At 40.8% G+C, this 22,949-nt stretch overlaps 1 protein-coding gene across 4 annotated transcripts in view; it reads right to left on the bottom strand.

Annotated features, from left to right (window-relative positions):
* The window catches only part of CUX1 (cut like homeobox 1), a 269,114-nt gene that overhangs the window by 107,102 nt on the left and 139,063 nt on the right, over positions 1 to 22,949 (bottom strand). For all 4 annotated transcript variants that reach the window (XM_080630203.1, XM_080630200.1, XM_080630201.1 and 1 more), the window contains exons 7-8: positions 22,264 to 22,340; positions 21,400 to 21,466 (exon numbers count right to left, since the gene is read on the bottom strand). In XM_080630203.1, coding sequence (XP_080486329.1) covers positions 21,400 to 21,466; positions 22,264 to 22,340 — 144 coding nt within the window. The remainder of the gene's footprint in view (positions 1 to 21,399; positions 21,467 to 22,263; positions 22,341 to 22,949) is intronic.

Here is a 22,949-nt window from a genome sequence, read left to right as displayed (position 1 = left end):
ATGTACATTAAAGCATAAAGTCAGAAATTCCTTAAAGACCATGTCTTAACTCTACAAGTCACATAAGCTGTTTTATAACTGTTTCTTCAAATAAATAATAATAGATGGCTTGGCACTTTCGATATAGCACCTGCAATAACTTACTTAGCTTTACTGATGGAGTTAAAATAGATCATTTATCCAAAATTAGAAACCTTAATTGCAGACATCTGAGGTGTCATTCTTTTTTATCAGAATGGCAGTACTTCAAACTGTGAAGAATCAGCAGGAAGAATTGTCTGTGCTTTGATTAAAGATCCTCTAAAAATACACACAAATATTTTAACTTCATAATGTCACTAAAGTCACAATGTGTCAAATCAGTACAAATACCTTGTCAAGGTCAGGGGGGGCTTGGTTGTTATTTTTTGTTTTTACAATCACCATGTCCCACCTGAACAATTACTTCAGGTTTTGAATAGTTCAACCCCTGAAATGAACAACCTTCTCTCATTCTACATCAATGCTAAAATCATGTATTTCTGTATGTTTGTTTTCTTTAAACCAAAAATAACCTCAGAAATTGGACACTGTTCCAAATTTTTACTATAGCAACACACATATTCCAGATTCATCTTTAGGAGTTTCTATCCGGAGACACTCAGAATCTCTTCTTCTCCTTAACTACAGAAAAAGCTAAGGAGCTTAGGAACTAGGTATCTATTCATTTCTCCCCCTACTTATTCTGTATCTCTGTCCACCACAGGAAGAACCTATAAAATGCTTTCCTCTATCTCACCTCAGTCTGCGTTCAGTGAAACAGATTTAAGTCAGTTTGAAAATAAAACAGCACAGTAAGCAATTTCATGTACAGGTGTCACTCCCCAAGCATGTAACAAGGGAAAATTACTGTTTACCACCACAGAAATGACAGACCATCAGCTCCTACCTTGTAGAGAATGGTAATTTTCCAGTGGCCTGAACATGTATTAAGGTAAATATAACAGACTAAAGAGAAATCCATACTTGTTTCAATCTCAGCTGAAAAGCTCAAGTTCCCTAAAGTATTTGTCCCTTCTACCTGGTCTGACTTTGGTAACTGGTACTATGGAACATAAGACAACATCCTATGTGACCTTTTGAAGGATTTACTGGCATGAAACAAGATAAATACGTCCAATAATCTCCAATTTACTATTTCTTACCAAGCTGCTTACTTATCCCTCCCAAGCACATTTACTAACAGGCTCCAAATACTATAATATCCTGCTTCCCTGCATTGTCAAATGCACCTATAGAATCTGGTTCAATGATGTACAATAAAAAGGCATTATTTAGGGACAGAATCTGGGTAAAATGCAACTGATATTTGCCTTTTGCCTTTATCTGTGTAAATGACATGCACATTATGCAAAAGAAAAGCTAAACGTGATTTTGCAGTCACACAGCATTCAAGCGGGAGATGCATTTGGGGAATGCTTTGGATGCTTTTGGCTTTTGAAGTGAATACAGGTGATGTGCCAGTTCTCTGCTGGCTACTCAAGCAAGTATTTCCTCCTCCTGGCTATTGAAGAAAACAGCAGTACATGGTCTCTGATAAAGGCAACTAATGTTCTTCTATCCAATAGATGGACTGAAAATAGCATACAGCATGATGGCAGATGTGTTTAGTGTACAGTTTGAGTAGGTTCCCATGAGCTATGCTGAATATTAACAACCAGGATGATTGCTATCTTTCTAATCATGCATCCAATTACCAATATGGCTTTCTCTCTTCCCAATTTGTTCCAGCTTTGCTCTGAATGGAAACACGACTTCTGTCAGACTGCACTCGTGTCCCCATTGTGCACTTTCAGTTTCTAGCTATCAATAGCATGAATCTTGCTGACCTGAGTGACAAAGCTGCAAAAAAAAAAAAAAAACAAAACCCAGGCAGAAAGAAACAAAGGAGGGAACTGGAGATCACAGAACAGAGCAAAAAGACTGGAGGGAGAAGCAAGGGCAGGTATTGCCTAAATCTGCACAACCCGCACCACCTCATCATTACTTAAGGGAGACTGATGCCTGAGACACAGAGCAACCCGCTTGTCTTCAGATGAGAGCCGCCTTCCTCTCCATTCCTGCTCTCAATCCAGCGGGGCTCTCAGGATTTTTACTTGGTCGAGAAGCTGGACGCTGTGCCAGTGTGAATCAGCGCAGCTCCACTCGAGGCACCTGCACCACCAGAGTATCCGGTGTATTTTAGTTTTACATCTTTGCTGAGGGTATGAAGCTGTTCAATTCTTTTCTAACTCAGGCCTCCCGTTGGATGGGATGAGGAGAGATGCTCACTAATATGACTGACAGATTGCCTATCTACACAGAATCTAAACGAGATAGATATTAGAGAGCAAAATGGCTTTAAATAATCCTTTGTGGTAAACCCCTACAACACTGGGCACTACTGCAAGTCCTCAGAGGACAACAGTGCAGTTGTTTCTAATTTAACCTTTTACAATTTTATTTACAGAACCACTTTTCAAATTCTCTATTTCCCTTTCAACAGTTGTTTAGCCTTTAAAATACTGCTGAAGTAAACCAGCTTCGGGCTTGGCTAATACTGTAGTCTGTGGTATGGAGCTATTTGATTATGCTGTTTCAACAGTTAATGTAACAGGATCAGTGTTTCTACAGAATGGCAGTTTGAACTGGAAATAAGAGTTTTCTGTTGCTAACGAAAATTCCTCAACATTTCTACTATATCCAAAAGATACACTAATGTCAGAAGCCTCTTCAGTGGATGAAAACCATCCTTCCTAAATGTAACTTACAGCTGTAACAGAGAAAGGAGGTTAGACAACGCTGATCTACCTTTAGATTTGCCTGGTTTTTCATGAAGCTCTACTCCATTAACCAACGGGTCTTAGAGCCACAAAACCAGCATTTGCTTAATGACCAAATTCACATTGTTTAGACCTTTAATAGCCAAAGCTCATTCTCTGGTGATTCCCTGACCTCCGGAAACATAAGGATAAGTCCATAACAACATCAAGTGTCACCCCTCCACCTTGCTCCCCTCTCCCTCCTTTCCTTTGCTCCCACATTTCTCCAGGGGTGACACCCTCTGCCCGGCTCCATGGTCTCACCTGCAAGACCTGGTAAGCCAGGATGATCTGTACCTGTCGAGCTGGACACACAGGCAGTGTGGGGACCTGCATACTGGGCTCTGTGCTTGATGGGACACCCTGGGAAGACACACTCTTTGCAAAGATGCAGCTTCCCTGTCCTCAATTTTTTGGGCTCAGTTGGGCACATACCTGGAGCATGAACTTGTACATAGGCATAGCCACAGAGCAGGGGAATGTCCCCTTTTCACCTAAGTTTGTGCCATCAGTTCTGGCACTGTATGTGTGAAAGTTTCAAACATTCCAAATAAAGCCTATCTAGTCTTGTGCTATTTTCTTGAGGCTTAGCTCCTTTTATGGCATTAAGTAGTAAATCAGTAATTCAGGGATCCTTACTTTGCTGCTGAAGTGTTATACAAACAGAGAGGATGGGGCCAGACTTGCTGGCCCCTCGCTGCACACAGCTCTGCCTCCTCCCCCTGCCCTGCCTTCACTTGCAGGTTCCTGTAGCGCATCATCTTTCCAAGCCATGGGCTGAAGCATGAAACAAGAGTTTATTAGATATTATACCAGAAATAAGACCAGCCTGCTGTCACACATGCAAAAAAGGTGCAGGAGGGTCTGTTCTATATGGGCAGGATGCACGAATACATTGTAAAGCCCACAAATCTAATCCAGGGACTATTTATCTTTAATTTGTTTCCAGAAATGAGGTCTTCCATGGGCCCTGGACATGTAGCCTATTTTAGGGTATCTGATACAGCTAACCTTACTGCAGTATCAATATTGTGCAGGTAGAAAATCAATGGGAATGGGAATTAACTAGGAAAAAAGTGTATGTGGAAAGGTAAAAGAAGTTCAGTTAATACAGCAACAAAGTGTCAGAAGTAAGAGTAAGGCTTATCTCTCATACACACAGGAGGACTCTTAAATACTGACCTGGGTGGGAGCTGGCGTGTGCCCGGCACGTCTCACTACTGCCAGCTAAGTGCTTGGCACTGCGCCGCTGCATCACTGATGGTGAGGGGGTGACAAAAATCAATCCAGTGGTCAGCAAGACAAATAAGTCATCGGTATGACAACTCAAATATGGTTTTGATCAATAATAGAAAATTAACCTGTACTCGTTTGCCAAGAAAATAGATTATTTAATCAGAGTACAGACAGACAGAGCTGTTATGTAATCAAAGAAAGCTCACTCTGCTATATTTAGTGGGCACTGTCTTGCAGTGAAGAGGGCAAAAGTACACCATTATCAGCTACAAGCCCTTGCTGAAATGGTTTTCTGATGAGTTAAACTGGCCTGACATACTTAACATCAAGATGTTGTATATTTAAAACTGCAACGAGTATGGCAGTATGAAAGCAATGAACAGGGAAAAGACAAGAAAGTCACTGCTGTCCTATGGACAGTTATCCAACAGGGTTAGGAAGATCAAATCCCAGCTAAAACTTATACACCAGGGGACCTACAACAGTGATTTCTAACCTTTTTAACTTTCAGACTACCTGGAGTTTTCCATCAAAGGATGAAACAGTAGTATAGCACATTTACAGTTTATGACTGGTTGCCTTTCACGGTTATTTCTGTGATCTCCTAGCAATAACCAGTGGAATTGCAGGAATTTGCAGAACACACAGAAAATCACTGATCTAGACCATCGACACAGAGCTCACTTAATACTTCTGCAGCCTGACTGGCCACACTGTGCGTAGCTAAGAGCCTTCCACCATTTCTGAATCCACAGTATCTTAATTAGAAGCTCAAAGAAATGTCTGTCCATGGACAGTCCCCTAGATGTGAACAACACTGCCATCAACACGATCGTCTTTCCTTCCCTCCAGCTTCCCCACAAACAATAAACACCAGGGAAAAAGTGCAGTCAATGTTGAAGTCAAACACCTCTAGCTTTTATGGTTTCAGATATGGAAAAATTCAAGTAAGGCATCAGAAAAACCAACAGTTAAACTAAGGGCTGGTTTATAGCCTTCATAGAAGTGAAAGAAACTCCCCAGTTCCTTGCTGGAACATGAATAAAAAGAATGTTTAGTAGAATAGCTAGTGATTAACACTGGTTACTACCATTTCTTGCATTGTTTTAGGTACCAAAACCAACAAGCAACCATACTCACTGGTATCTGCATCAGGTTTATAGAGCTGTTTTATACAGTGAGGGTGTCCGGTCGCAACCGCCCTCTGAGACACTGAATGCAAAGAAGTCATGGAAGATGTTGATTCTGCAAGGTCAGGCCTTTAGGGTCTATTTTTCCCTGGGATGTGCATTTTAGACATTTAGAACATGCAGACAAAATATTCTTAGTGAACATGGCATTTCAGAAAGATAAGGAAACAAACAGTATGAACTGAAATCAAAGACTGCTGCTTCAGTGCACAGATACCTTAAAGATCCCTCAAGTGTTTAGGAAAGTTAGAGGGGAAAGAAAGCACTATGCCCATTAAAATAATAATAATAAAAGATAATTATAGCTGGCTCCAAATGTTAACAATTTAATAGCTACGGGATCTGAAGTACTGTAAATGACTAATGCATTCAGCAACTGTATTCGCAACCGTGTACAAAACAAAGCCCTTAAAAGTAGATAGCTCAGGAAAAAAAGGGATAAACTGTTTTAGAACATAAGCTCTGAAGCACATGACATCGAGAACGTCTCTGTATTATCTTCCTTTTGTGACTGGCAACAAGAACATCTCCTTGATTTGCTAAGATGATGAAAGACCATAATGAGTGATTTGGGAGCTCCAGATATCTGCATGATTAGAACAACAATGCTGTATCTTTATCGATGCTGTACCTTTATCAGTGTTGGAGAAGGAGTCATGATGAGTGAATTTTTTCTATTTGCACAAAAAGTCACAACATATTTTAAGGCAGTCACCCATATGCAGAGCCAAGGCAAGACTGCTGATTAATGTAAGTGACAACAAACTGGAGTAACTACCAAACTCTGCTGATTATTCACTATGTGCCTCTTTGTGTGCATATTTCTTGCCAGCAATATTCAAAACCACAACTTTAATCCTTACCCACTTGCTGTGACTACAGTTCAACTTTTAATAAACTATCAGCATTTCCCCCAAATAATTAATGAAATAGGAGCATAGAAGTCAATTCATTCAGCCATGTCTTGTAAACAAATACTAATGTACTGTTTATTTTATTCAACTAAAAGAGGCTTATGTACACAGAACTGAGTAGTCCCCAGTTACGGATTCAAGTTCCTTGTTAAAAAAGGACTTTTCTGCCTCAATCTGTGCATGATGTGGTGAAGACCAGAGCACCAGAGGGTGGGCCCCACCAGCAGGACAGCCCGAGCCTGGAGTGAGAACACGGAAACACTTCCTTCTCCAAACATGCCCACATGGAGACCATCACTTATCTTCGTAAACAAACAGCAGCACAGGTCACTCCTTCCTGCCCCTGGGTACGCACTTCCCACTGCCACCGGATAATGAACAATGTCCTTCAGGCTCAGTGGCAGGGGCTCTGGACACCTATTTATCAAGCAGGGATTGAAAGGAGAAGTCATAGACAGCAGCAGCCTTCTGGCCCTCACTTCCTTTGTGGATGGCCTGCTATTGAGCTAAACCCAGCAGCTTTATTAGCTAAAACTTACAGTATATTTTCTACCATCAAAGCCAGAAATTCTGTTGAGTAATGCTTCCATTCAATTTGCTCATGATGCTCTCTGTTGATGAATGTATCTGATTTCACGTAAATGTGATTAGATAAATCAGACAACGCTAGGCTGTTATCAGTCTCAAGAGGTTCTAGTTCAAGATGGAATATACTTGCCCCAATAAGCACAACTTGAACTAAACCTTGTGCATTCTAGATTTTCATTACCTTCTTAACCTCAAAAACCCTCTGGTTGCCTCCTTAGTTTTGTTAACATGGGTCTAATATCAGAATTACAGATTTTGCATAACCTGCCACAAATTCAAAGGCTTTTGTAGAATGTGAGAACTGAAGAGGAAGGGAAAAGAAATGAAACAGAGGAATAAGGATGGAAAAATTCCTGAAGTATCTTGACTTATTTGGAACTCACAGCTCTTGGCACACAGAGGGATCAGGTAGCAGGAAACTTGAGTGCTGTGGCTGACATTTTTAGATACAGAAATCAAAAGGAACAACTTTGAAATCCAGGCCATTTATAATCAGTTGTCTACACATGATGTTACAGGTCTAATCTGAAGTAGTCCAAGTGTTAAATCTTCATCTGCTGTGCAGAAGTTCACGTTACACCATTCTCTTTGAGAAAGAAAAGAACATCAGCCAAAGAATACAGTGATCCCACACCATGTATCCTTGTAAAATAAAAAAGACTTTATAAAAAAGGTATCAGTTGAAAAGCAGCATGATTAAGAAAAGGAACTGTGCCTTCAAGTAGCAATGCTACCCCCCTCTGTTGTTCCCCACCGAACTATCATTCTGGAACTAGTAAAATGATTCCTGTAGATGACAGTTATCACCACCAACACAACTATCCAACAGAAATTGGTTTCTAACTTCCAGAAACTAGGGAATGATATGCAAAGGACAGGACTGTTTTTCCTGACAGTCACTTACTCTCCATGAAAATAGCTTCAGACAGACCACCAAAACCCCCTCTTCCCTTCTACAACAGATTGTCAGTAGCTTTGTCTTCATGTTAGGTGCACCTTTGGACAGGAGGCACGAATTTTATGCCTATATAATAAGCTCCCAGTCCTCTTCTCCTGGAGCCCTTTGGCACAGGGTGAAGGATCTCCCAGCCTACGCACTTCTGTGATGAAACACATCTGGAGCTGCAGTCCAGGGATGGAGCTCTTCCTGCCCTTGGAATAACTGCAGCCACTAAGGCAATGCTGAGTTTGCACTTAACTAAGAGATTAAGGCTCACCCATACCCTGAAAGGAGCTTTGTTGCAAACAAATTTTGCATATGAAATGGCAGACTGAAGCAACTGAATGCAGAGACAGAGAAGTGTTGGTATCTTCAGCAAGTTAGGGACAACGCTGAACAACTCAGCTTTAAGTAGAACATTATTTTCTCTGGTATCATTCACAGAAGCTCCTGTTTAATTAAAACTAAGCTGCTTAAGCCACTGAACTGGCAAACAGCTCTACCAAATGACTTGTCAGTCGTTAGCATTCAAATAGCAGGAGTTGTTTGTTGTCACACTCAGATGGCAAGCTGCAATGCTAATAATGCACATTTCCCTATTGGCTCCACAAATCCAAACCAACTCAGGACTGTGAAGTTATTAAAGGTGCTACTGTATGTTACTGAGGAATACTTCCTTACCATCATCTTTAGAGACACCTATATTATGCAATCTGCTGCAATTTAACTACTTCAACTTCTGGCCTGGAAATGTAAGCCATTCAAGTCATTTACTTGCATTTTTAGAAGCAGAACATGTATTAATTCCTACTTTGAGCCCCAAGTTTAAAAGCAAGTCCAGACACAGCCTCCTGATTCAGATCCTGTATATCTCAGTATCAATAATTAAAAATCTTGAGGCAGTTGCTTATCACTAGGATTTGGGTCAAGACAAGGACCATGAGGCAGAGGCATCTCTGGAATTCAGGTTGGGCAACTTCGCCTCTTGCTCCTCTGCAGCCTTCATTCCCTTCCCCCAGATGGGAAGGACAGTGGTGAGGAACTGGAAACAGTTAAACACACTGAATTTGTTGATCCTTTTACTTCCTGTGAGTCATGCTCCTCAACTCTACCACTATGCATATAAAAATCTGCTACAACTCATTAAATAAATATTTCCACTTTGGCTCAGTGAAAGCAGAAGACTCCCACATTAAAGCACCACACAGGTAAAACAATGCAAAATGCTGTAATGATTAAAGTTGCCCACTGTAGTGAGTGCCCATGCTATGGGGCAGTCAGCGGTACTACAGCATTATTACTATGACTGATGCGGAATGCATCTTTTTTCCTTTGGTGTGGTCTCCAGGAAAGAAGACTATTTCCATTCATCACACAATGACCTAATGGATGGCACTGTTCAAATGAATGGTCAGCAAATGCATTTTATGTGCTTCTATTTATGTACATTTATTTTTACAGGCTACAATGCAAGCATCAGAACAACACTTCCACTTTTCTATCCAAGGACTGAAAGACTATCCACATTAATAAAGTCTTGTCTTACCCCATGTGCCCTTTCTCCATATGGCAAAACTGAGTCATCAGCCTTGTTTTAGGTAGTGTGCTTGACGCAACAAAAATAAGATGCAGGGCTAATTACAAGCACAGCCCATGAAAACAGGGGAGTCCTTTACATTAGACAGGCTTAAACCGAGTTTTCTATCAAAATACAGTGCTTTTTAATATAAGTTAACAGATGCCTAGATCTACTGAATGAAACGATGGGATCTCTGCATTTAGTAACGAGCCTTGAAAACCTTAATCTCATGAGTCAGTAATAACAGTGGAGGAAGTAAAGACAATCTTGAGTCTGTAATCAATAAGACAAGCTGCTTAAAGGACTTCATCTGAAACAAATGTGTAAATACCTCACCAAAGGAGAGATGCTGATTTATGATTAAAAAGTGTAAATGTACTTCTGTGGTATCAGTGAAGAACAACCTGCATTTCTCATTTCGCAGGGGCTCAAGGCAAATGGTTTAACATCACCAGAGTACAAACTCCTCGCTAAGTCTTTCTTTGGAATGCCATTAACACCTCTTCATGTTCCATGTCCCATCTAATTCTCTCCGGCTTACACCAGTCCTATCACAATTTAAATACATCAGATTCCTTCTCCATTATCAAAGTTAAACCTACAAATGCTGCAGTCTTCTCTAGACAAAATCCTGCCAAGATCCCTGACAAGACCAGTCCTGGCTGTGGCATGCTCTGCTAACAAAAAGAACCAGGTATGAAAAACCCAGAGCCTACACAGCCAGCTTTTAAAGGATTTTGAGAGCAATATTCCTCCAGATAACACATTAGGACTTGTATTGTTAATAAGTAGAGGGATTGTTTAGAAAAGCTGATGAACAGCACAGTGACACTAACTGCAGCAAAGCAGAGTTGTCTTTATCAGGATTGCAGAAGAGCAAAAAGTCCAGACACTAACCCAAGGTAGGTGAATAAGCAGCTTTACAACAGCTGAAATTCAGCATTGGCAAACATGTGCTAATGCCTTGAAGAGTCATAACTTGGAATACTTATCTACACTGCTGGGCTAGACACTTCTCACTAGGTAAATAGGGCGACAGACTAGTAAGAACATTCACACCAAATAGAGCAAAATCCCCTTAGATAGATTATCCATGATTCATGGCATAATTCCTATGGCAAATTAATTTACAATGATGAATTACAAAGCTAATTTAATTTTCCCCCCTTTTTGGACAGCTATCCTACCAGCATGGGCCATTATCAGAGATCAGGCAGTGGACAAGACAGTGTTATTTTATCCACTACAGAATAACAGCATCACCATTGAGCAAATAGCCTCAAAACTTCCCATTACTAGCAAAAGAGGGAAAATATATCACAGATAAATTAGGGAGTCAAATTCCAAGTTATTCTGATATGTTTTCCAGTGCTGGAGTATCTGGAATCTTTCCTGCCACGTCTGTATTAATCTACAGGGAAATTAACTGCTACACAGTCGGTAATGTAGGGGTTAATTCCAACTGCTGTCGAATGCCCCAAGTCTGTGCTGTGTTCATCAGAGCATTAAATCTGAAAGCTCCAGAGAGTAGTGCAGCCGTGCTGCAAGGGCTATGTTATAAAGTTCTGCATTAAAAATTCATATCGTAGGCTTGCCACAGTACTCTGCTCTGGCTGAAAGGAGAGCTGGCGGGGAAATATTAGACACCCCACTGTCTTTCTGGCAATTGGAGACATTCCTCAACAAACAGCACCTCAGGAAGGGAATGAAAGGGCAAACAAACCGTGAAACAAATCAATGAGTTCAATTATCTCTCTCTCTCAGAAAGGAAACTTTTCATTTTTAAGGCTGTTTCATGAAATCTTTTAATGACGGCCCTGAACAAGGATGCTGGGCACTCTGGCTGCAAACCCGGCTGCCTGGCAGTGCTCTGTGCTTGTTCTACATGAGACAGAGATTCCCAAACACAGAGAGTGAAACACAGAGCAGGGTATAGGAACCCCTCTGCAGAACAACTCCACTTATCCTTTACATTCCCATGATCATGTGGGATAGCAGGCTGTAGAAATTGCTCCCGCTTTCCCTGAAGTATCTCCAGCAAAGAGCGAATTTAGATTTATTAAGCTGGTTAGTTACTCCCTGGTTAAGTTATGCACCCCCTCACTACTGGTTAAGGCTGTGTGCATTTCACAGTAATTTATGGCAACCCAACTGGTAGACGACACGGTTCACAACGATGGAAATGGGTGTTACATTTTTATGAAAGCCATATGTGCCCCTCAGGTTATCTGCCCGCTATAACCACTGTATTCAGGAAGGTTAATAATCCACATACCACAAATGGGGAAAAACACAGGAAATGAAACATCAGTAAATACAATTTCTTGAGGAAACCATGCAAAGAAAGTCACTCATTTCACAATCCCCCCCTGCAACTCTGCTTAGCACCAACTGTAATAGAAAGATTCACTTTTCTTAGCGATGAGTTTTGAATCAAAGGAGGGAAAAGGAAGAAAATGTAAGCCAGTGGACAAAAGTTGCTGTAGCACTCCCTCTGTATTTTTTTCACATACATATATGTGTGTGTGTGTGTGTGTGTGTGTGTGTGAATATATATGCTTGTTAGTATAGCTGGAAACCAGACTGACTTCATCCCAGCGATCCAGGTTACGAGTGGTTCAACCGCAGGAGTTCATCCAGGAGGAGGTGTAGGAGGGCAGGTTTATCATCCAGCGAGTGCAGTCCACAGGGAACTGAAGAGATTTATGCCTGGTAGCCAGCACAAAACAAATCAAGTCCAGGCTAGCCTAAAACCCCTCACAAATAAAAAATTGTACTAGGGGCAGGAAAAAAAATACATTGTTCAGTTGATAGTTCATTAGTTTGAGGGAAGGAATGAAGATAGGCTGTATAGTTGGTGATCATGAGCAACCAAAGATCATCTATTACAAGGTGCTGAAAAACGGCAGAAGATTGGTAACTCTAAGGCAGGGCTTCAGTCAAATTTGATTTTTGTTCAAAATCTGTTACTAACAGGCATTTAAAACTTGCAAGCAAGATTCAATCAGCTAGGGTTTATTCTGTGCGCTAAGAAGCTGTATCTAAGCAAAATAAGGAAAGAAGCAGTCCTTTCTTCTATCCAGTGATTTTATTGCCTAGCTTTGATACTTGCTGTAACACTGATCACACCCCTGATCAATCTCCCTGTGACTCAGTTTCTCAACCTGTTATAGAAATGGGAGGCAAGGCTGTCACAGGCACAGAATCACAGCCTTTGCCATGATCTGCTCCTGCAGAAACACACCAGATAAATGTTAAGGGTTAATAATATCAGGCTTACAGGACTGTAAATGCATTTGTTTGTTCAAAGCTTTACATGAATGCTAATGAAGCTATTAACAGGCCTGCATGTTGTCTACTGCTTTTCTTGGGTTTAGTGCCTGCACCATCCTGCCTTGCCCCTTCTGCTCCATGAGCTGGCCAACATCCTTCTTTCCCAAATCCCTGACTTAGTGCCCAATCCTGTTTCCTAGCTCCTTATGTTTGGGATTCTCAGTTTCTTATTCAAAGATATTCTTTTTAAAAACTTATTCAGTGAAGCATATCTTTTAAAGAATGATATCAAGATAAGGAGATCAATTTCATCACATGAGAATCTCTCTGTGACACAAAGCTGCAATCCCACATAGTATTACTGTCTGTTAACTGAGACCAGAGGACACGTAAATGAGACAATATTTCTTGGGTCTCATTAAGTGATGTCTCCGTGGTGATCAGAAGGGGCTGCACCAGCCAGGACAAGCTCCTCTGACATCCACACGCAGTACAGCCAATCTGCACCCTGACCTGCTCCAAGTTGCAACTGCTTCCCAGAGAAGCCTTTAATTTACTGGGAATGTCACTGTTTATGGGCCACTGTTTCATGGCTGTATCCCTGCCAAAACTGCTAAAAATCTGCAGACCAAAATCTCCTTTTCTCCTGCAGCCAGGGAACATGCAGAGAGGTTCAAGTGCTGAGGGTGATTCCTGCACACAATGCCAACACAGACGCTTCCCTCCCAGCTCTGCTTCTGCCACAGGAATCAAGGATAAGGGTTAAAATGGAAATCAAAGATTTCCATGGGAATAGGCAGCAGAAATAATTGCCAAAGGTTTTAAAGCCCTTGTGAAAGCATCAGGGACCACCTGTACAGAGATGCAGGCACAGGACTTCATTCTGTAGTCTTTACCCTGAGTAATACGACACCCCAAACTTCCCAACATCAGCAGTACTAATGGATAATACAAACTAGGAATACATTTTATTTTTAAAGCCACTGTGAAGAGGATAATGTCCCAGCTTCTGTAGCAAGGTAGCTGTGGCATGATAGCAACATTTTTAGGCAGGGATGGGATCAGACACACTTAGGTATACAATTCAATGTAGCTGAAAACATGTCTCATGAGGAAACAGCACAGGGATACTTCCATAAAGGTTGTGCCAGATACAGCCAGTGCCCGCGATGGCACACACCTTCCTGTTCTTGGAATAGGCAAACAAAAAAATCACCTTGGATGAATGTGAAAGCTGTCTGTATAAAACAAGGTGGCACATGGGAGAGCGGGTCCGCCAGCTCCCACAGCAAATGCGTGCCTTTCCAAAGGGAAAGAAAGTAAAGGCAGAAGGAGAAGACCATTTTTCAGGATACAGAGTTTTAGCGCTTGGGATCTTATAAAGCTTCCTGAACTTCCATTCTTGTTCAGGAGAGCCATCTCTCGCCATTAAATGAGGGAGCACAACACACTTTGTGACTCATTTTTTTTGCCTGCACTGTCATCGCGTGGGAGTGGGAAAAGCAGCTGGAATCCATCTATAGAGCACAAGGAGAGTCTCAAGTAAATGCCAGTGAAGAAAGCCTACACAGTAAGTGTGTAGCTAGGTAGGGACGACTACTGCAATAACTGCCAGCTCTACTTAGAGCCTGATGGAGAGCTTTGCTTTGTGATTGGAAATAGGTATCCCTGTGTACTATACAGTGCAGGTCTCAATGAAAAGAGATGAACTGTTTCTGGTAATTCAAGGATTTAGCTCAATTGTCTTCCCCATGATTCCAGCCCAGCAGTGGCTGGGCTGAAGGAGCCACAGCAGCACCATGTGCTCCCCCTGCCTCACAAGAAAGTGGTGCTGTACCAAAATAACTCTGTGGATTTACTACTTTGCATTCAAAGAAATTAGACTATTATAACGTGTAGATGTACATGAAAGGGCTGTCTGAAAACCAAGCTCAGCTGACTAGGATATGGAAGCCCAAGGACCTTCTTCACACTCAGGAGCAGACGCGCCTTTGCAAGGATGCTTCTTCCCTGTAACTTGCTCTTCTTCTTCCTCACAAAGCCCTTGCAAGCACTTTACAGAGTTCAGCTGTTCCAGATAAAATGAGCTACCATGGCAAGATGGCTCATAAAACTGTTTTGCCCTTTTGTTGGACTCGCAGAAAAGCCAATTCCTGCTGGCAGGCTGGGACTGTAGGAACGTGCTTGTGGTCCCTCTGCTCAGTGGATTACAGAAGCTTGCAATAGCCCGAGGAGGTCTGGCTCCAGTGAGAGCAAGTGGGAACAGACAGGAGAGGGATGCTTCTGCCCCTTGTGATTTCATGCAGACCCACACACTGTGCACCCTGCAGCCGCTTCCATGCAGTTTCATGTCTGGGAAGGAGCTGTGGTTGCAGCTGTGGTCAGGATGACCGACAGCATGGTTGGCACAGCAGCATAAGAGCCTTTAATACAGTACTTCGCATTTACTTAAAGGTTTCCAACTAAAGATCTCATGTCAACCCAAGGTTACAGATAACAGGGTGATGACTAGAGTATGTTGGAATACCCTATGGCTATTTTTTCCCTACTTTGGGCTCTTAAATAACACCAGTTTTTAGGCTCTACTAGGAAAAGGAACTGAACAGTCTCACCTGAGGTTATAAACCAAAAATACCCTGAAAGGACCTAGGGTACCTCTGTGCTACCAAAAAGTTACCTGAACTAACTGCAAGCATTACAGGTCTAACAAGGCCCAGCTCCAGCACTAAGACCTACAAAATCTAAATGCTTCTTTTAGAAATGTCAGAAATGCACCCTTAGAAATAAATAATAATAATTTTTAAAAAAAGTTTGTGGTTTATGATCCTCATGTCTGCATATTTCAAGGCTCCAGCCAAGACCACACTTGCTGTCTTTGAGCACTATAGTCATGCCTCAGTTTCCCTACCCAAAAGTAAAGACTAATGACAACATTTCACAGCAATTCAATAATGCACTCAGCAATTCACAAAGACAAGGGTTTTACAGTACTGCTGCAGTTCAGTCCTCACATCATACTATCCTTGAAGCAGAAATTTGATGGGAACAGCTTGGTTTGTACATGAGCTTTCAAGCCCTATTTCACACAAGGGCTTTAGATCAAAATAAGCAACAAATCTCCAAAGTATTTTCATTCAACTTCATTTCAAGGTTTTTAAGCAAATTATTAATGTTACAGAGTGACTTTCAGCCTGTTGACTTTTGCAGAAGGCACAGTTATAACTCTTAACAAATCTCTCATACTGTAAAATGCAGAGAGTTTTTGGTAAAGACTAAGAAATTTAAGAACAAAAAAAACCTAACGGACAAAGCTTATGAAGTTCTCCACCTCCTGTTTTTAGGGAAATGACTTTAAATACAGCAATGATTCCAGGGACCAGCATTAGAAGTTAATGACTCATCAAAAGAACAGGAAATAGGAAACTTTAAGAGCTTAAAGGCACAGCAAATAGAAGCTATTTCATGTCATGTACAACACAATCACCCTAACTACAGTATTTCATGCTCAATGGGGGGAAGCAGCATTTGAGACCATCTATCACAGTAATTATGTGATGCTGGAGGGAGCATGACTTTATTTTTTATTCAGTTTGACCCTGAGCACAGTCAAAATGGAAGACTCCAAACATTTGAGAAGTGATATATTGGTACCAGGCAGCACTTCAACAGGAGAGGTTTGTTAAAAAAAATTAAAGTAAATAATTCATAGGTCAAATTCAATTCTCACTCTAGATGGGGAGTTACTCCCCTGAAGCCCAAGTTAACTGAGATTTGCCCCAATGCAATAGAAGATTTCACATGAATACTTGAACTCCAATTCCATCATAGAACTTAGAGCAGAAATTCTTCATGAATTCTATAAAACTACTGATCCTATGTCTTCAAGCCCAATCCAACACTCCTTCCATGCAGAAAGCCACATCTTTAAAACTGCATTCTACATTGAGGTGAGAAGAATAGGTCTGGTCAATAATGAGTAAGAAAGAGAAGCACCCTTCATCCCAAACAGCCAAAAACCACAGGCATGGCCTGCTGTTACTGTATTTTTGCTGCATAATCCACAAAACCTCTTCCTTTCCCCACACTGGAGACTGGAGTGCCCTCATGCCTGCATGGAGGTAAGCCAAGGAGCTGTGCTGCTTCTGCTGTCTCTTCCTCCCTGACACATCGCCTACCTCTGCCCCAGCACTCCCCATCTGTCACCCACCTCTGTGCAGATTACTTGAGGATTTATTTTCAAGCAGGATATAGGGATGAAAATAAGCATTACTTTGTCCTCCTGCTCCTGAGCTTCTACCTATATGTTTCATTAACTTCTGTTACATCGTGATGGCATCATTTTGTAAGCTCTTTAGGACAGAAATGGCCTTTGTAAGAGATCCACGCACAGCGCCCATCCCGGTAGCCCCAGCCTTGCTGACCAGGGTTTATGACCACTGCAAGAAAATGAGTATTAAACACCAATATTGAAATCCTGTGAGTCAAGTTTTCCCATTCAGGCCCTAAAACTATGGAAAATCCCCTTTATTGTAAAGCAGGGACGGCCAGCTCACAGACCACACTTTCATCAACCGCTCTGTTCATTTCCAGATTTAGTTTTCATTAAAATGCAGCCCAGGATTAAAATAAGTCAGCTGGAGCTATACAGTGGGGTAATTTGCAATATTGCACCAGTGCACAGCCTTAATGATGCTACGCGGCTGTGCCCTCCTGTGTCAGCCTTAGCTGTGGTGGCAAAATAATGAGTCTAATCAAGGAAAGGACAATTCTCTGCTTCATATAGTGGAAAGCAAAATATTTTTTCTGCAAGTTACTGGAAGTAGTTGGTTTAGGATGAATAATAAATATTAACATCTCCACTGCATTTTGTGTGCAGACACTGCTTTTAGAACAAAAAATCACAGAGGTAACAAAACTGGTAGTAGAGCTGCTTTGACTGACAACCTTAACCTAAACAGTTTTTGCTTTGTGTTGTTTATGAAGGTTTTTTATTGCAGGAGGGGGGGCAGTACCTAAAATCCTTACAAGACTACTTAACATTTCCTGGTGAAAATGTAGCATTTCAGTGAAATTCAATATTTTCTTTCATCAAAGGCAGGGAGCCTCAACCCACATGTTAACAGTAATGTAACAAGCCTACTGTATGTGCTACAACCGAAGATCCTTTTCCAATTAGAATTCATTTAGGTTGGGGGGAGAGGAGGGGTCAGAGTGAAGAAGTGGCTCTGGAATTGATCTAAAACTGGAATTCAAGCCTTCTGGCTGGGAGCATTAACCGCTCAGCTGGGAATCCCAAACACTTGTTTGGACTCCGCAGCGAACCAGAAGCAGAAGAGCGATTTTAGGAAGGAGAACACTTTGTCCCTGGAAAACTAAGGAAATGCAAACAAGAATGTTTCTTTTTCTACACAGGAGAAAAGAAAAAAATGTCTGTTGCAGTAGGAGAAAGAAAAAGTATCCAACAACCTTTAATTTTCCTGAAACTCCAGTCTGAATTTGCTTTTCAGTTCAAGCTCCAACAGAATCTCCAGATCAAACTCATTAGTGTTGGTTCAATCCAGGTTTGCTGATAGAAACGTGTGGGACAGCAAGCAAAATCAGCATCAGGCCTCAAGAGTGGATGTGCCTCTTTAATTGAAAAAGGCAGAGTAATCATTCATTTATTTAACCCAGAGATGATTATAATCTGAAAACCTTGAAATCCTCTTACACAACAACTGTTTTGGCAAGCCCCTCTGTGTTCCAACAAATATTAAACTGTGCTTGCCATTTGTCTAAGGAATCTTGTATTAATAAACATGAAGAAGAACACTTTTACCTCCCACACTCAATGACAGAAAAAAACAAAGACCAGCTGTATTCATCAATGGATCCTTGTTCTGCACATAAAGGCTAATTACATTTTACTTCAAGCCTACACATGGAAAACTTTGCTGCTGCCATCTTGTCAAATTCAGCTTCTGATATTCCAGCTGACAGACTGCACTGACTGTACATAATAAACTTCTTCTTGTCATTAACACCTTCAGCCCCTGCACGCGGGGTACCAGTGGGATGCTGGGGCCAGGGAAGGGCTGGGGCAGCACCTCTGCTCCTGCTGCACACACAGTACCTGCTCGCTGGCAAAGGGAAAGGGGATTTTTGTACACTAGGATGACAGAAGCTGATTTGACTGAAGATTTTAACTTCAGCAGCTGCTCCCATTTGAAGATCCTTGCTAGCATCAAGCTCAGATGGTCTCTCTGTACCTCACTTTGCACATACTTTGAGCAGGACATTTGAAAAGATCAACAAACAAGTTGACACAATGATTTCCAACCTTAAGATCACAAGAACCAGTCGCCAGGACAAAATCCAGACCCCTTAATGCTGATACGAAGACTATTTACTGTGTATTTCTTTCGCTTTTATTTTTTGTTGCTGCTTGAAAGATTTTCAAAGTTACCAGCGGCTGAAAGACAGCTTTATTCCAAAACTGAAAATCTTAAAAGCACTGTTAGCTTTAAAAAATTGACAATTATCTTTTTTTTTCCTGAAGGCACTCCAATTCATCTGCATCAAATAAGCGTCTGTAAAACCAACAATTCTGGCCCAAGATAAAAATCACATGTTTTTAAAACAGAAAATTAAAACTGGCAATACAAGTAGCTTTTCAGACTTAGATCAAAAGAGGAGTTCTTTGTAGAAAAGAATCAAACTGTCTTTCACCATTTTTATTGGTGTTTCTTCAGCCTTTCTCCCAGCTTTTACAATTAAAGTAGATGACTCAATTTCACTGTCTACATTCAGTTCCCTTTTCATGTTTTTCTAGATTTCCATATTGCAAAATCTAGGCTACAAACTCCACAGATGACTGTTGTTATGCAAGCACTATTCCTGCCATAAATATCCAAAACAATGATAAAATATTTCTTCTGTTATTAGGTCCTACAAGTTTGTTTTCACAGCGCATTAGTCTGGGAGATAAAATACATGCTTAATGTCTGCTTCAGGATTCAGCTCCACGATCACTGTATTTTAGACCCAGCCTTTGTAATTGTTCTGCTACGGAACACAATAAACTTTTTGTTACTGCAGTTGCTACTAATTTTATGTCATTCTTTACATATTAGGTAAGAATTGTATTCAAAATCATATGAAATATTTCTGCATGAATCTCCCTGACACAATGAAACGCATTAGAAATGCAAACAAACATTTTAGAGTCGATTTTTTGCTCAGTATAAGATAAATTCCAGTATTTAGGGCCACAGTATTAAAAAATGCATCACTCTGCAAATAAAAACATTAAAAAGGGTGAAGGTGCCTATAACCACTGAGCCCTGATCTCTGACTGTTCGCACAGAAGTGACTGCAAGACACAATAACAGCAACAGAGCTGCCGGCATCAGTTACGTGCAGGAAAAAAAATAGAGGCAATCTGCACTAATTTAAGGCTCCATCAGAAACATCATTAGGATGTGTCTGTTACAGAAGGAAGAAATCAATGAGGGAGCAAAAATACTTTTGATCCCTTTATATGGAACTCAAAGGAAACTGGAGTTAAAGAGCAAACCCCAGATTTACCTAAAAGATTTTCCTGAATCATGTAAAAGGTGTTTTGACTCAAAGTGCTGATTCTTAACTACTATGGACTGAATTTTGTAAGCTCCAAGTTCTCCATGTACTCAGTGGGGAATTGGATCCTCAACGATCACAGAACCATATGCTAAGATATTAAAATTTGTTGCCAATTTGACTAGCTTTGAAAAATCTGTATTACCTAGACTGCCACGAGCCACACCAGAAAGCACTTACCTACCAGCTACACCAAGACCATGTCATTCCTTCCTCCATCAAGCCTAGGCTATGGTTTCTCTTGCCTCAATACAGAGACAGCCAACAGCCTTCTCTTAACCATATACCCTATACCAGAATGGATGGTAAGGGGCAGGAGCAAGGGTTTTCCTCTCTGTTCACCCCATCACCAGCCTACTTGGAAGCGAGGGTGAAGCTGGACTGCAGGATGTGGGCAGTGGGCACAGGGACATACATGATGTGCATCTTCCAACCCTTGCCTTTACAGTAGGCCAAGGGACACCCATCTGAAATGGCTTCTTCTTTCCCATCCCATTTCCAGACACAGAAATGATTCTTTGGGCTTAATACTGCTGATCATGAGAATTCCTTCTCATTACTAACGTTCCTTAAATATGAAGGGTTCAAAGAAAAACAGCAGAAGTCTGTCTGTTTTTTGTTGTTTCCTGCAATGATTGCTAAAAAAAACGGGATAATTGGAAACAGTAGCCATTAAGAAGACAGGGATATATATTTTTGAGGCTACCTTCATGTTCTGCTTGAAAATAAGAAAATTCCACCATAAAATGCTACTTAGTAATTTGGGCTTAATTTGAGAGAGTGATGACTGCTACCCCAAAAGCAGAAAGAAGCAGGGTGCCTAACAGTGAAAGAGAAATCCTTTACTAAACTAAGTTTTATTTTCACCAAGATTGGAAGATCACAGTAAATATCTTATTTCTGAAACTGCCCTATTTCTAAATGAAATCTAAGAAATACACAGTACCAGAGGTACACAGTATATATTATACATGAGAGACACAGCACCTGACAATGAAACCAGGAATGCAGGAGCACGTCTGCCAGTAAAAGCGTCTCGTTGGGTGGAAGAAAATATGAAAACTAATAATCTCTCTATAGGAGGCCAAATTATGACCATGTTTTCCAACAAATTTGGACTCCGGAACCTCTTCCATTTCGTCTGTCTCCAGCAGACAGACGCAAAACAAAAAAGCAGTGATACCCTGAAGGAAGACATAGAAAGAAAACAGTGAATTCTTACTTTGCAGTAGTTTCTTCATCGTATTTTGTTTTCAGATCAAATAGTTCTGTTCTGGTTTTTTCCAAGGCTAAAAGGCATAAACATGAAGCATTACAGCACTGTGACAGCAGTGAAAGGCAAAAAGACTACTCTCATTTTCTTTTATTCAGCCACAAATAAAGCTGTACACCTCCTGATGAAAAATTCTTTGCTTTATCTTTCACCATTACGACTTAGAAAAAACAGATTTGATTTTTCACAATTTCTTAAGGTATTTCTTTCACACTGCAAATTTTCCAGCTTCTGATTAACAAAGCTAGAAATTATTGATTTCTATTAAGCTGGCTAAACTGCTTATTCATTTGAAATATTTACTGCAGTAATTCAGGTAATACAATTTCTTGTGTTCTCATACGAAACAACACAAAATGTGTCCAGACCTGGAATCTCTAAGTATGCAGAGATGAATATTAATAGTAAGCAAGTCGTAGCAATAGGCAAGACACACTGGTAGAAACTAGGTTTGTACTGAACCCAGGTCACTACACGTATTTATCATAGATCAGAAATGTGTGAAACCATATCAAAACACAACATATATGAGAAGTTCCATGGTCTGATTTAATTGCAGTGATGCTCTAACACTTTACTTGCCTCATGCTTGGCTGGCCCTGTCCATTGTATTTACCAATAGACTGGCTGCAACACAAGCGCTGACTTAAGGTGTGAAGCCCCAAAGAAGGTCCAATGCACAAAGCATGTTTAAGCTGTGTTGGATCTTTGCACTTCCAAGAACTGGTTCACACAGTCTTGATACATTTCATGATCTCTATCCTCCCACCTCCAGTCTAATCAGTGCTAGAGGTCAGAAAAGTGATGCCAAACCTGTTTGCAAAGCTTGAACTTTGTGTTCAGCTTCTTCCAGCTTCGAGGCTGTCGACATCTGTGTCTCCTGCAATTTTCTATAAAGGGAAGAGAAGAGGTGAGAACAGAGCTCATAATCATGTTAAACAACTTATCCGTATTTTGCAAATTTGGAAGATAGAGTGATTAAATGTCTCAACTGTCATCAGACAACTGACAACACCACACAGACTACAAGGTGCTTCAACAGGACCCATAAATCATGTCACGCTGCGATACTGTTCATACTTTGCAGTTCCACTTATTAAAATTTTAACAGTGTAGCCACCTCATAACATAAGCTGTGAACATTATACAAGAGTTGACTGCTATATAAATGACAACTTTAGTGGAAGGTTTTCCTGAGCATAATTTGTTTTGGAAATGTCACACACATTGAGAAAATTGTCACCAGGCACCCTCTGTTGTACAAAGTTAGTACAAGAAGAATGATACATTTCCATTCCACTGTCATAATGAAGAAATTTGTTGCCATAACGGACATAGCACATAGATGCAGCAGCTGTTTCATCATAGCTCTAATGGATGCCAAATGCAGTAATATTATTAGCTACTCTTTAAGAGAACACACATATTTCAAAACAAATCTCACACTGATATTTTCCATATAACATGAGCAAACCTTTAATATGCTCACATTTTTTATG

This window comes from Psittacula echo (genome assembly GCF_963264785.1).
Source record: "Psittacula echo genome assembly, chromosome: 15".
Classification (NCBI taxonomy): Eukaryota; Metazoa; Chordata; class Aves; order Psittaciformes; family Psittacidae; genus Psittacula; species Psittacula echo.
The sequence above is the reverse complement of the archived record's forward strand: the minus strand, read 5'-3'. Positions and strand labels throughout refer to the sequence as shown.